Source organism: Rhinolophus sinicus, linkage group LG02, assembly GCF_036562045.2.
Source record: "Rhinolophus sinicus isolate RSC01 linkage group LG02, ASM3656204v1, whole genome shotgun sequence".
Taxonomy (NCBI): Eukaryota; Metazoa; Chordata; class Mammalia; order Chiroptera; family Rhinolophidae; genus Rhinolophus; species Rhinolophus sinicus.
The window spans coordinates 55,757,163-55,771,353 of NC_133752.1; the positions used below are offsets into that span (position 1 = coordinate 55,757,163).

General features: G+C 41.4%; 1 protein-coding gene across 1 annotated transcript in view; it reads right to left on the reverse strand.

Annotated features, from left to right (window-relative positions):
• PARM1 (prostate androgen-regulated mucin-like protein 1) overlaps positions 1–14,191 on the reverse strand; it is a 95,190-nt gene that overhangs the window by 14,281 nt on the left and 66,718 nt on the right. The window contains exon 3 of the mRNA XM_019720707.2: positions 930–1,008. Coding sequence (XP_019576266.2) covers positions 930–1,008 — 79 coding nt within the window. The remainder of the gene's footprint in view (positions 1–929; positions 1,009–14,191) is intronic.

The window sequence follows — 14,191 nt, forward strand, 5'->3', positions numbered from 1 at the left end:
AATTCTAAGTGCCTGGGAAAGCCACTGGGGGCTTTTAAGGGAGGGAGTGACAGGGTCAGAGGAGCTTCTGTAAAGATGGCTCCCGCTGTTGGGAGGAGAATGTGTTGGTGGTCAGGGAGTGGCTATGCTCATCACAGCGGCACGTGCCCTTCTGTCGCTTTTTACGGGCACTGCACAGACTGGCAAATAATACTGTCACTTGCCATTTGGCATTTTACAGCTGAAAGGACATTTAGTGTGAATAATGTGGTTTTGAGACTTTGGGATTTCATACAGCAGTAGACAACAGAAGTGCAGGCTCACAGAGTATTGCAACTTTCTATTTGGCTGTAAAAAGTAACAACTCAGCTACCATCTGTGATCACCTTCATTCCATAACAAAATATATTTTAAAACCAAAAATATAAGGACATAATCTCAAGGGGAAAAAAAACACAATTTTATAGATAATGCTATGCTTTCCTTATATTTTCAACATTTTGCTTTAGTACCAGTGGAAACTTCCTTACAGACTGGATATACATATACACATCAGTGTTCAGAACTTCCTTATTTAGGAGCCATGGAGCCCACCCCATTTCATAGATGAGAACACTGAGGGTCAGGAGACATGTGGCTCCTTCACGGTGATGAGGTGAGTTAAGGGCAGAGAGCAGAGGCCTCAGTCTCCTGACTCCAGGTTCACTCTCATCCCATTACATCATCACACTGTGTATTTCAGCTTACTTCTTCTGCTTTGCCAAGGTTCAGATACTGTACCATCTATTCCTGTCCAGTGAGGAGCACACTGGCCATTTTCACTTACCTGCCAGTATTTCTGAGAGCTAAGACACTTATTAATAAATAAGCACTCAGCAAAACAGCTGTTAGCCTGGAGCCCAACAAAATGGAATACTTTTCTTCATAAAGAAGAGTAAGGGGCTTCTCACCTGATCTTCAGATACGCTGCAACTCCAAACACCAACAACACCACGGCAATGACGGTCACCGTAATGGCGGCAATGCTGCCTGGGAAGGAGGAAAGGCACAGGAAGGAAAATCAGGAGGCGTAATCATTCAGATCCTTCTGCGTAGTAGTCAGAGCTAGAACAAAACCCAGGCTCTTACTTCATATCAAAATGCTTTTCATGCTAGGTGAGGTGAGGTAAATGGTCAATATTTATTAAAACCTTTTGGCTGGCTTGGAGGTCAGAGAACAGTCCACAGTGATATTTGATTATCTTTTTAATAATAACACCAATCTGTTACTGCTGCTGCTGCTGTTTGCAGGGGTAGGGGATTTAAAATCTCCTGACATCCTTTTTTTTTTCTTTTATATGCTCTGGCTCCTCTTTCTGCCATTTCCAAGTTATTGGGAGACTTAGGATGTTTTATTCAAGGGTTACTACAAAGTAATGTGGTTGGTTTTTAAATAAACCAGAATCACGTAGCTGTATCAGTAGTGTCAACTTCAAAAGGGTCATCTTGGTAGGAGATGCACTAATTTGAATGATGCCATCAAATCAAAGCATTTTTTAAAATTCCTCATTGGGAAGTGTGTCCAATTTTTATCCTTATATAGAATAAAATCAAGTTAGGTGTAAAAATAAGGTCAAGTCTCAGAGGTAACAGTATTTTTTGTATGTAGAATTAATCAGGTGCAATTATAAAGTAACATGAATGTTTTATTATGTAATTTGAAATCTGGTTCCAAAAGCAACTATTAATGGGCAGTCAAAAAAAACAACAAAACTTTGAGCATGCAACCTTGTAAGAATAACCATACTGCTTCCAACGATTACTACTTTGAAGAACAACACTCTTCTTGTGTGAGCTTTGGACTAGTAATGTACACAGACTTCAGTTTTATTTCATCTAAGAAATGCCAAGAATCAATTGAGCTCTTGTCCCCTATAGTTAAAGTGACATTTTTAGCACTGATGCTGGTATTAGGGACCCCATTTACTCTTTCGGGCCACTGGGAAATTATTTGCTACTTCAACAAATGAATAAGACTCTGAAACACTTTGGAAAGAGCATCTGAGATCTGGAGATTAAATATATGGATTCAAGTGTGGTTCCACCATGATTGGCCACGTGACCATGAGCTGTTTACTTAGCCCTGTCCACTCATGTACCACTAGACACCATATGCACTGAGCTAAAGCCCTCTCCCAATGTACTGCCCGGGACTGGGGCCCATCTCTTGTGGACTTAGGTCTCAAAGCTGATGGACCTGCCCCAGATTTTTGGAGATTTATTAGTTGTAGATTATTTTGCAATTTCTCCTTTTATTTTTCATGTCTCTGAGGAATGGCTTTTGTATATTGTTCTTGGCATTACCCCTTCCTCCAAAGGAATTGGAGTAGATCTAAGAAGCAAATCAGTCTACTAATTAACCTTCAGTCACTCCCCAAAAGTTTTGGGTGAGAGAAGGTTACAGCAGACATCCATGTCCCCATTTGATGTCTAAATTTCTAAAAGAGAACCAAGGAGGTTCAATGCTAACATAGAGACTGAGACCATCGCTTGGTGTGTCTGCACAGATTCACCGTATTGCAGCATTTCAGAGCTTCCACACATATGGACACTCACACGCCCATCTCCTTGCTCCTGGAATCCTTTACGGCATGATTAGTATAATGATCAGTGCATTTCTCTTCCCCTTTTTACTATTGTGAAGATAGAATTATGACCCTAAATGCTCAAATGTGCAGACCAGGTCAAATAGAGAAAGTCTGAGGTTAGTCCCAGTTATGAAAAGCCACCACTCCTGCTTTGAAAGGCTGCACTTAGCTTCTTGGCCTCCAAACTGTGCTGAAATTAGAACAATTCAAAGTTCACCGAAGCCTCCTAAGAGCTCTTTTAAGAACTTGTGAAATGAGGATTATTACTGCAAAGTAAGGTGATGGGAGTGTTTCAAGATTCAAAAAGATACAGTGATTGCAATTAGGAGCAATTTAAAAAACTGACCTTTTAATTCCTCCTTCCCACACCCATTTTAAAAAATGGAAGAAAAAGAAGAATATAGCTGATTTCCCTGTAAGATTCTTCTTTCTTGCCCAGGGATAATGTAATAGGTATAGGAAATTGTAGATTTGACCTGTTTTTCAAAGTTTCTTCCCTCACGCTGAGCAGTTGGATCTCATTCAACTCTGTGATTTACTGGATTTATTTATATACCACCTCTTTCTTAAGATAAATCAGGCAGGGGCCCCAACTCAAGTACCTTTTTTTTTTTTTTTTTAAACAACAAGTGATAGAGTGACCCGCTTCTCCTCTATGTGACTGGTGGCTGTCTAGCTCTCAGTGTAACACCAGTATCCAAACAGGGCTCTTTAAGGACACCTTTTCTTGTTCACAGAGGACAGCTTGTGTGACCAGAGCTGGAATTAGCAGGTGAGTTTTCACCTGATGGGCCCTTGAGGGCAGCAGAGCAGACGGGTACTTCTGATGCTTGGAACTGACCAATATGAGGCTGAAACATGTCTATTTTAAAGTAGATTGTACTTAGACCATTGTAACTATTCTGCCATCCACCAGCCCGTCTCAGAGGGTGCCAGCCATGAGAGCAAGGGTCCTCTGGAACTAGAAGACCTTTATCAGGCCCCTACCCTCAACATCTTGTGTCCTGCGCTCTCTGTCACCTTCACAGCAGCTGCTACCTTCAGAACCCACCAGGAACCTCACCCTGGGAGGTTCCACACATCAGGGCATCATAGTTTAAACATATGAGGGGGTGGCTGAGCCAACATTAGCACAACTTTATATGGTAACTGAAAAGGCTTGATTTTCTCCTTGTGAAAACAAATGTCATTTCCCCTTGTGTTCTGTTTGAACTAAACTGGAATTCCCCATCTCCTCCTACTCCTCCTTTTCTCAGAGAGGGGCAGGGAGAGGGAACATGAGGAATGTGTGGCTGGGGTAAGGGAGGCTTTGCCCTATGAGGAAGATGGGAACATTTGGTGGGTAGTGCCCTGGGAGTGGGGGTGGGAAGGTGGCGGGCATTGCAGTTCTTCCTCGTTGGGATTTGGAGTTACAGACTGGGTGTGACTCACACAGTAAAGCCCTGGAGCCAGGAGAAAATAAGAGAGAATTGGAGGAACCTTATCTGTATATTTTATGAGCCAAGATATAAGAATATTCCACTGTGCTAGCACATTCCATTCTGCCAACATGTTGCCTGACCAGACGGCTGTTGAAGATCTGTGAGCCAAAGCCTCCTTAAATTTTGGGCCTCTCTGAAGGCTGGGATTTTTCTGGGTACCGTTTTACGACTTTCATAACAACCCAGAACAACAACAACAACAAAATCAGAATAGGCAGAAGAATAAGCTTTTTATTCTACATTTGCAGGCCATTATTTTGGGCTGGCACTGTGCCAAGCACTTTATAGCGATCATCTCATTTCATTGTCTTCATGAGATGAGTAGAATTATTCCCATTTTACGGATGAGAACGTTATGGTTCAGAGAGATTAAGAACTTGATTCAGGTGTCACAATCTGGTAAATGGTTAAGCTAACATTTGAACCCAGGGCTATTTCACTCCAGGTTTTTTTGCATTTTTAATCATTAGTGTACTGGTTACTACCTTGTCCCTTTTCTTAGCTTGGCCAACTCTTACTCTTTCTTCATGACAACTAAATATCAATCCTTCTGAAAAGCTTTTCTGACACCCCCAAACAAATTACAGTGTTGTTGTGTGTCAGCTTCTTTCAAACACTGTGTTGTGTCTATGAGCTTCTCCGGGCAGACTTCATTCATCTTGCATCTCTTTCCCCTTCTTCCCACACTCTTAGCACCAACCAGTCTGTAGACCATAGTGGGCACTCAACTCAATTAATGTGGAATGAATAAGTATGATACTGGCAAAAAAATAAAAATAAAAAAAGAAGGATAACTGGCACTTTTTGAGCTCAATCATTGTGCACAGAAAGTTGCCAAGCAGCAGGCTCCCCACCTATCATCCGTCTTGGAATCCCCTCCTCTAGGTTTTACCTGAATATCTGCTCCCATGACTCTACAGCTATGCTCCAACCACCGCAGCCTGTGCTTGTGAGTCCCATGGATGCCTGAGCTGGAAGAGAGTTATTTTAGGAATACTGCCTGAAGAAGGTCTGATAATATCCTCGAAGTAGCCAGAACAAGCTCCCAGCAGGCCATGCTCCTGGTCAGATCTGGTCAGACTAACCAAGGAAGGGGGCTGCCCTGGAAGTCATTACTTCACCTGCTTTGGCTGCTCTGTGCCCTGTGCAGCCTGCAATAAACTGTGTCCTCATTTTAAGGCTCTTTCTCCACACATCTGCCTCTCACACCACAGACATACACCCGCTTTATCATACACCTGCTAGTCCTTCACAGACACAGAAAGTCTCCCACACTCAGAAGGGGCTCTCTTTCCAAACTACTTCCCCACTCCCTTGACCTAATGGTGCCCTCCTGTCTTCCTGGGCTTAGTCAGCAATATTCCTAAACTTCAAATGCTCCTTTGGGGACTTCTCTTATTGAACCTTTTTTTCCCTCACTTTAAATGTGAAAGAAATGTCTTTCACCTGCCCTCTTTGGCATGACACTTGCCAATCATATGCAAAATGATAATAGCAGGGTGTGGTGGGGTGAACCAAAGCAACCTCTGAAAGAAAGACCTTTCTTGGGCTCTTTTAAAAAGTTGTTATTGCTCTGAGAGGGCTGGGGCCCGGAAGAGGTGATGGTAGGAAGTTTCCAGGGGTGACAAAAAGGTAAATGGTTTGATCCTATCTGTAGATGACTCCTGAACTACTTTCTCCTTGGAAATGCAACAGTCAGCTTATTTAGAATGCATGTGTAAGTACTTTGACCAAGTGCCTGGGTGTGTGTGTGTGTGTGTGTGCGCGTCTGATCTATTTTAAGAGTCTTTAACAACGCTCTTGACTGTTTTTCAATATTCTTGCTATTTTCTTTCCTCTTCCTGGTCCAGGGAGTAGGTTAGAAGTGGAGAATAGAAGCAAGAGGCCACTTAAGAGTGTGTGGCGGCTCCTTCATTCAAGGTCACCAAGGGGAAAGGAACCTTTTGTCTCAGAGGAATTCTTTCTCTTTATTTTAATTAAAAAATTTTTTTTATTAGTTTCATGTGTACAAAACACTGTAATAGTTAGACATTTATCATTTATACCCGTTACAAAGTGATAACCCTCCTCCCCCAATCTACTACCCCTCTGATACCGCATACAGCCATTACATTTCCACTGTCTGTATTCCTTATGCTGTACTCCACTTCTTGTGACTATATATATAGAGATATATATTTATATATATCTCTATATATATACATATATATGTATATGTATATATACACACATATATACATAAACATATATATAATATATATGTATACATATATTACTATAGTTGACATTTATTATTATTCAGCTTCAGCTTCAGGTGTACACTGCAGTGATCAGGCATCTACATCATCCCTGAGGTGGTCTCCCTAATGAGGCAAGTGTCCATCGGATACCCTACAAAATCTTTACAACATTATTGATTAGATTCCCCAAATTGACTTTTGTATCCCCATGGCAATCTTGTGGTTACCAATTGTGCTTTCTAATCCCCTCACCTTCCCCTTTATCCTCACCCACCCCTTTCCATCTAGAGTAATTCTTTCTCTTAAAAGCATCTGTCTGCATGTGCTGGAGGAGGGAAGTGGTGACCGGTAAGGAAAGGGGCTTGAAGGTTAGACCTCTGTGTGTGCCTGAATCTCTTTGTTACACTAGGAAAGGACTCTTCCATCTTTATAACAATAGTCTCATATCACAGCTCCTTCCTCCAAACTACAATGACAATAGTAATAAACAACAACAGCGGCAATAAAAATAATAGCAATGGACACTTTCTTGTTACTTGCTCTGTGCCAGGGGCTGTTCTGTGAGCTTCAACTATTTCAATTCATGTGATTCTCATGAGAACTCTATAAGGTAGGTACTCTTGTTATCTCCATTTTACAGATGAGGAAACTGAGGCACAGAGAAAGTAAGGGCCCAGAATGACATGGTTGGATATTAGAAGAACTAGGACACAAGGGCAGGCTCTAGAGTCTGTGCTGTTACCGACGAGGCTCTTCTTCCACCCTAGGCTCTAGTGATATATCAGCATCTGCTTGTGGTTAAAACTGGCTGCTCCGATATATCCTTTCTGTTTTCTGTTGGCTGTCCAGGAATCAGCCTACCTTGCGACTGGGTGGTGGTTTGGGTCCTCTTGTTGGTACTGGTGAAGGTAGGTCAAAGCTCAATAATTCAGATTAATTGGGAGGCAAACTAGTTAGAAGCAGACAGTAGTCACAGACCTACTGTCTATGTTAGTGACCTAAGGTCTATGTCATTGGTTTCTAGAATGTGTTGTGGTCTAAAATCACTGCTGGGAATGCTGCCAACTGCTGTACCTTGCAGTATATTAAATAACCCAGGGTATAGTTTTGTTTTTGTTTTTGCTTTGGGTTGTGTATACACACACGTGTGTGTAGGTTGTGATACGAGGGAGAAGAGAGAAAAAGAAAATCTCAGTTTTTGGATACTATCATCTAAGTGGGTTCTAATTTTACCAGTATTGAAGGTTGCTTTGCCTTCTGGCCTTGAATCTGCTTGAATTTTCACTGCTGTTTTCCTCCCACTCTACCCCACACCGTGGGAAGCTAAGCTTATCTCATTCTAACCCTAAATCAATGCTGTAAGCTTCTCCTTAATGAGCTCTACAGGCTCTCCTTGAGCTAGGATGGTACAGGATGTAGAGATGCAACACGCCAGGGTGCTGAGGTTCACCACCCGGGCACAGAGGCAAGTGTCAGGCCCCAGGAATCGTACAGGGGAGGGAGAGGCTGGATGGGCAGACAAGCAGGTGGGTAAGGTGGAAAGTGGGTCGTGGGTAGTAACAAACTCTATTTCTGCCTCGCACTGGGCAGAAGGTGTGTGTATAAAAGCTGGAGCAGCTGTGGGAAGAGGTGGGAATGAAGCTGTTCTCTGAAGGATGAACAGGACTTGAACAGTCAGCAATGAAGGACTGAGGCAGGAACCAGCTAGATGGAGTACAAACACCAGACATTTCCAGGCTTGAAGTGTTAGCACTGAGCTTGGAGACAGAGCACCTCAGCTGGTGTCCTTATCTAAAAAATGGCATAGCCCTGGTCCTCTCCACTTCACAGGGCTGTGGGGAGGGTCTGGAGAGATGAAGTGCTTTGTGAATTCGCACAAATGAAGAGGACTGTTGGGACCTTTGCACAGTCCAGCCCCTTCACTGCATGGATTAGGAGACCGCAATACTGAAGGATTCAGAAGGACTTACCCCAGGTCACACAATTTACAGAGGGGACAAAACTAAGGCCACAGTCTACATTAGAGGGTACAATGGAAATTAATAGGGACCGTGAAATGGTTGGGTACTCAGGACCACATCATGGAAAATTGTGAAAGCCAGACACGGTGTTTGGGCTTGATAGTGTGGGAACCGGGAACCATGGAAGTGTTTTGGGCAGAGGGATGATTTGCGAGAACCTTGTGAAGGCCAGTCTTCTCTTGGAAATCATCCCAATGACCTCTGCTCCTTTCGAGCAATCTTTTGCTGATGTTTACTTCTTTATTTTGTATGCAAGAATTTGGTTAACTTATTCTAGTCTAGAAGTAATACTAACATATGTTGCTGTGGGTGGTTATTCATATACAGGCAAGATAAAGACGCATAAAATATACTATTATGCTAATGGTTTTATGTGAACATGTTCTGCCTTCCCTTTCGATCGAAAGTCCCTTAAAGCCAGGGACACCAAGTATTTGTGTAGGTACAAAGTAAGAAATCCATGAAATAACTGATTTCTTCTGAAGCATAGCTATTTTTTAAGTTGCACTTTTTTAGTAAAGATACAAAAATAAAACTCCTTTATAAGGCATATAGCCATACATGCAAATATGCTACAGAAGTGTTTTTAATTAACACAACCTAAGTTTGTCTCAGTAAATTAGTCCTTTTTCACCAGTGCCCCATCCCCCCAAATCTTTAAATCATTAAAGGACTGCTTAGTCATTACCTCCCACAGAGTGGCAGAGGTAAACTTTATCAAAATTAGCCAAATATTACCACAACTGGAATTTTTTACCTCATGTTTATACTCTTACCTAAAAGCTAGTTAGTGGGCAGACCTGGTCAGTAAGCAGACTTGGGATTCAAACTTTGGGCCAGAGTCCCCAATATCTATACTTTCCCCACTTCCTGTAATCAGGAGACCTGGTTCGGGGACTGGCTTTACTTTTATCTAAGAGCATTTTACCTACATAGGTAGCACATAGTTAAAAATATATACAAGAAAGTAAGTCTCTGTGGAGATAATAAGAGATTTGTACTTGCCTGTTTCCTCTCCCTGCATTTCTCTCTCAGATGGCACATGGGCTGTGCTTTAACGTCACAAGGAGCTCTGGTTTGCAACGAACCAACCCAGGGCGCTCAGGCCTCCATAGTCCCCAGTTACCATGGTTTTAAAGTCTCTTCACTTCACTTACAATTACAATCTTTCCCAGCAATGAGGCTTATCTCCCCAATCTCCCAATCCCAGCTCTCCTTTGACAACTATAATGTGTGAACTAAACTCAATTTCTAAGAATAGCAAAGGGTGTGCCTCATTCCCTTCCCCATAGCATTAGGACAAGCCCATGACCGCACAGCAGCCATAGGTCAGGGTCAGAGAGGATTCCTCCCATTCAGTTGGCTGAAAGGTGCTGCCCAGACCAAAAGGAGGCTGCAGGGAATGGGAATTCCTCCAGAAACATGGGTGACCCCTCCATCTGTTAATAGCAGTCTGTTAATAGCATTAAATCTGTTAATAGCCTTAACAACAGTTTTCAGGGACATCTGTAGTTTTGTGCTAAGAACAGTAATAGACGCAATAAGAAAAATAATCCTAGTCATGAAAGTCATAGAAGCCATCATTACTGTGGCTATCTTGTGACAGGCACCGAGCCAGGCAGAGCAGGGCACGTATCTCCATAGTGGAGTTCAGGAAATAAAGCAGTTAACAAAAATCTGTTCCCCTGGTTAGTGGGCAGAAACAGGATTCAACCACTGAGGCTGGCTTCCCCAAACCCATGCTTTCCACTTCCTGTGATGAGAAGAGCTGACATGGAGACTGGCTTTATAAACGCACTAGCTGAAGAGTTTGGAGCAAGTCACCTTAAGCCTCCCTCCCTCCCTGGCCTCATTTGTGTCCCCATCTCTACCTGTACATGGGGATTCACTCAATCATTCACACAGCTGATGTTTACTACGTGCTGAACTTTGATGAAACACTCACTTCCTCTCAGTGCTTTTACAATTTAAATAGTGTATCTAAAATGCTTTGTTCATCGTGAATGTAACACAAAGGTCCCACTTAAGCTCTGGGAACCTCTTGCCCATAAAAACTCTGAAGCCAGGAAAGAACCTTGAATCCAGATGAGATTTGAGCCAATTTGGGTATTAGAAATTAGTGAAGACTGCAAGTTCAAGTTTTGCTTCCAGCAAGATCATGACCAATGGAATAATGTAATTTTATTGTTGAAAGGACATTCTAAGAAGTTTCATTGAATCTAACCTCTTTATTTTACAGATGACAAAGTGGAAGTCTAAAGAAATTAAGAGATTTGGTTGATATGAGTTCATTAGTGGCAGAGCTGGACTAGAACTCAGAACTTTTGATTCCTGGTATACAAGCTTTTAAATTCTCTATCCCTTGGTCTCATCTCAAGTAAAAGCTTTAAACGCCTTAATTAGCTGAAGTAATAAAAAAGGACAAGACCCCAGCCTTGACTTCAGGGCAATATTTCCAAAATTCATAAACATCTTCATAACACCCTCATATTTTTTGCAATGTCCACACCACTTACACTATTATTTTCTTAATATCTGTCTTTAAATCAAGTCATTATTTTTCTTTAGATACTTATTACATATAGCCTTATCCTAAGCCATAATAGTTACAGAATCATTTATGGTTTTTTCCAATTCACATTAAAACACTAACACAGTTTTTTATTAGAATAAAAAAGGTTCATCACCTTGTATACTACCCATGTAGGAACTTAAGCCATACTTTTGAAGATACTGCTCCTGGGAATGCCAGATTCACAAAGGGGATGGGGGTGAGAAACTGGTCTGGGGGTAAATCAGTTGCCCTTGGAGCCCCTGGAAGAGACCAGGAAGAAGCGAGGGCAGTAGTCAGGGCTGGAGCAGCCTGTGTGCGGAGCAGAGAGTGACAGGTTCTGATCACCTGTCTCGACATCTTGGTCAAGGGCAGTGACATCAGTATAATTACTGCAGCCCAAGGACACAGGAATCTCCACGGAACGATTAATTTAATTTGGCCTCCATGTAATTAATCAGCAAGGCTGGGCAAGAACCTGCTTTTGGATACTGTATTTCACCAAGTTTTAATTTCTCCCAGACTCAGGCCCCCACAGTTTTGGAGTTGAAAACTCTGAAAAGAACATAATTTCCAAACTTGGATGCCAGTTAAGGGAAAAGGGCAACCACATCAAGCTCTTAGTTGTCACCCTAGGGGCAAGTGGGGCCTTGGCAAAATCCTACAGCACGGCCTTTGTATCCTCCCTCCCCCAAGATTTCTTTTCTTCCAGCTCGAAATCTCTAGTTGTTCGTACTCTTTAACCCTTCCTTTCAGATTTTCCAAGTTTCATGAAAGCATTACTATTTGAAATGTGAACATAGTTGTTTTTCTCTTTCACACTTTTAGATTATCCTGTTCTGTATTGTGTTATAGGCGGGTGCTTAAATGAATTTTTATTGCCTAATATTTATAGTAATAATCCTTTTGGGAATCATAAAGAGTTTTACAAATGTTGTATTTTTTCAAGTTAAGAAAAATCAAAGTCTAGAAGAGTCAACTGCTGTTGGTATCCACTGAGGATTAGAGACCCAACTGTAATAATAATAAGTTAACATTTGTTTAGTGCCAACTATGTGAGACACTTTATACTCTTGTCTCATTTAATCCTAATAAGAATTCTATAAGGCAAGCAGAGTACTATGATTACCCTCGTTTTACAGATGAGGAAAATGTGATACCCCCTGAAGGATAAAATTGCCCATCTAGCAAATGGCATTGGTGAGATCTGAACCAGGCAGTCTGATGACCAATTTTGTACTATCAGAAATATTCTTGCCTTCCTACAGCCTGGCTTTGAAATGACACCATAATATCTCCAAACAGAAATACGACAAAGGGTTTTTGATGGCCTGCTTCCATGGACTTAATTGAAATTATGATTTTAACCTAAGTTCACCTTCATTTCTGAGGGTGTGGTCCACCCCTGAAGGCTGAGTCTGATGATAAAAGAAAGATACTGCTAAATAAAATGTCTCTTATTGGTCAATATTTTTCTTTTCTGGGACTTGAGAAACAAGGCATGCTGAGGGCAATATCAATGTAGTATCTATTATGTGTTCTCCAAATACAGTGCTCCTGACTCAACATGCTGGGGTGGGATTTTTAGATCCTTTACTGATAAAGATGATGGGTTGATGCTGATTCATTCTCACTTTCCTGCTATTATTTTGTAATTAAAGAGACATGCCCTTGAGTCAAAAGATTACAATAAGGGTTTAGTCTGCATATGGAATTATAGGCATAATCCAATCAGTGTTCCCAATGAGCCAACAAGTCATAGATTCATTAATAATATCAGCTGTGCTTATAAGCGAACATCCACTTTCTCAGTGAAGCATTTCCAAAATCATTTTAGTCACAACTGGTGAAAGTATTTGAAGCAGAAAAAAGAAACTATGTTCACATTGCTCCGTGGAGACATAAACTCTCCAAACATAATGAAAAGTGACATTGACACAATTAAAATGTTGTATATTTATGTTATAAATATGTTGTATGGAGTTGTAGCCTCCAGATAACAGTGTAAATGGTAACTGTCTGATTTTACTACCTTGACATCTTTTTCAAAGGATATTTTGGAAATGTACTAAAACTAGATTAGGATTTAAGTAGTGAAAGTAAATGAAGGCAAAATAAAAGTAGTAGAGACAAGAATTAAGAACAATTTTTATCTAAAATAAAATTTGAGATTTGGAGTTCCTTATGGTAGTTTACTTGGCATTAGAAGGTTTTGAAGTTTAACCTGTTTAAAGAATTGGGTACAAAAGAAAACAATGTGAGTGAGAGTTTATAAAAATCCATAACTTTGTCAACCCTGAAATCCAAAGATAGGAGTAAGCATGGTGGCAAGAGAGGTGTGGTGGGAATGGGGGTGGGCAGAAACCCAGAGTGACAGCAGAGAACCCTTTTGATGGTCTGTTATTTGACGGTGTGTTAAAGGGGTACCTTTGCATGCACAGGTATAATGGACTGAATGTTTGTGTCCCTCTCAAATTCTCATGTTGAAATCCTTACCCCCAATGTGATAGTATCAGGCGGTGGGCCTTTGGGAGGTGATTAGGTCATAGGGTGGAGTCCTCATGAACGGGATCAGCACCATTATAAAAGAGGCCTCAGAGAGCTCTCTTTCCCCTTCTGCCGTGTGAGGACACAGCGAGAAGACAGCTATGTGTGATCCAGGAAGAAAGCCCTTGGCAGACACAGAATCTGCCAGCACCTTGAATTTGGACTTTCCAGCTTCCAAAACTGTGAGAAATAAATTCATTGTTTAAGCCATCAAGTCTATGGTATTCTTGTTATAATAACCTGTACAGATTAGGGCCACAGGTGAAGGTGTTTAATTCTTCTTCATTCTCAATTCAAAGGTTAGGATTTATGAAGCTAAGAAAATAGTGAATTTATGGCATAGAGCTTGATAGGTAGTCATTAAAAATCATTCATTTACTCATTCATCAGTCATTTATTGAGCACCTATACTGAGCTAGACACTGTTAGGGACTGAGAATATATTTGTGAGCCCAAACAGACAAGGCCCCACTTCAGGTACCTGGAAAAGCAGTGTAAGCAATGGACAAAGAGCTACACAAGTACGTGTATAATTGCACACTGTGAAGGAGAGATACAACTGAATTGTGACAGTTTGTAACTGGGAGACCAGAGCTGGACTGGGGACCCCAGCAGAGACCTCCTGAACAGGTCATGTTTGAGCTGAGACCTGAGGAATGAATTGGAATTAACCAGGTGAAGTGATGTGTTGTGGGTTCCAGGTAGAAGCATTCAAATGAAGAAAGGCCCTGTGTCAAGAGGGCGA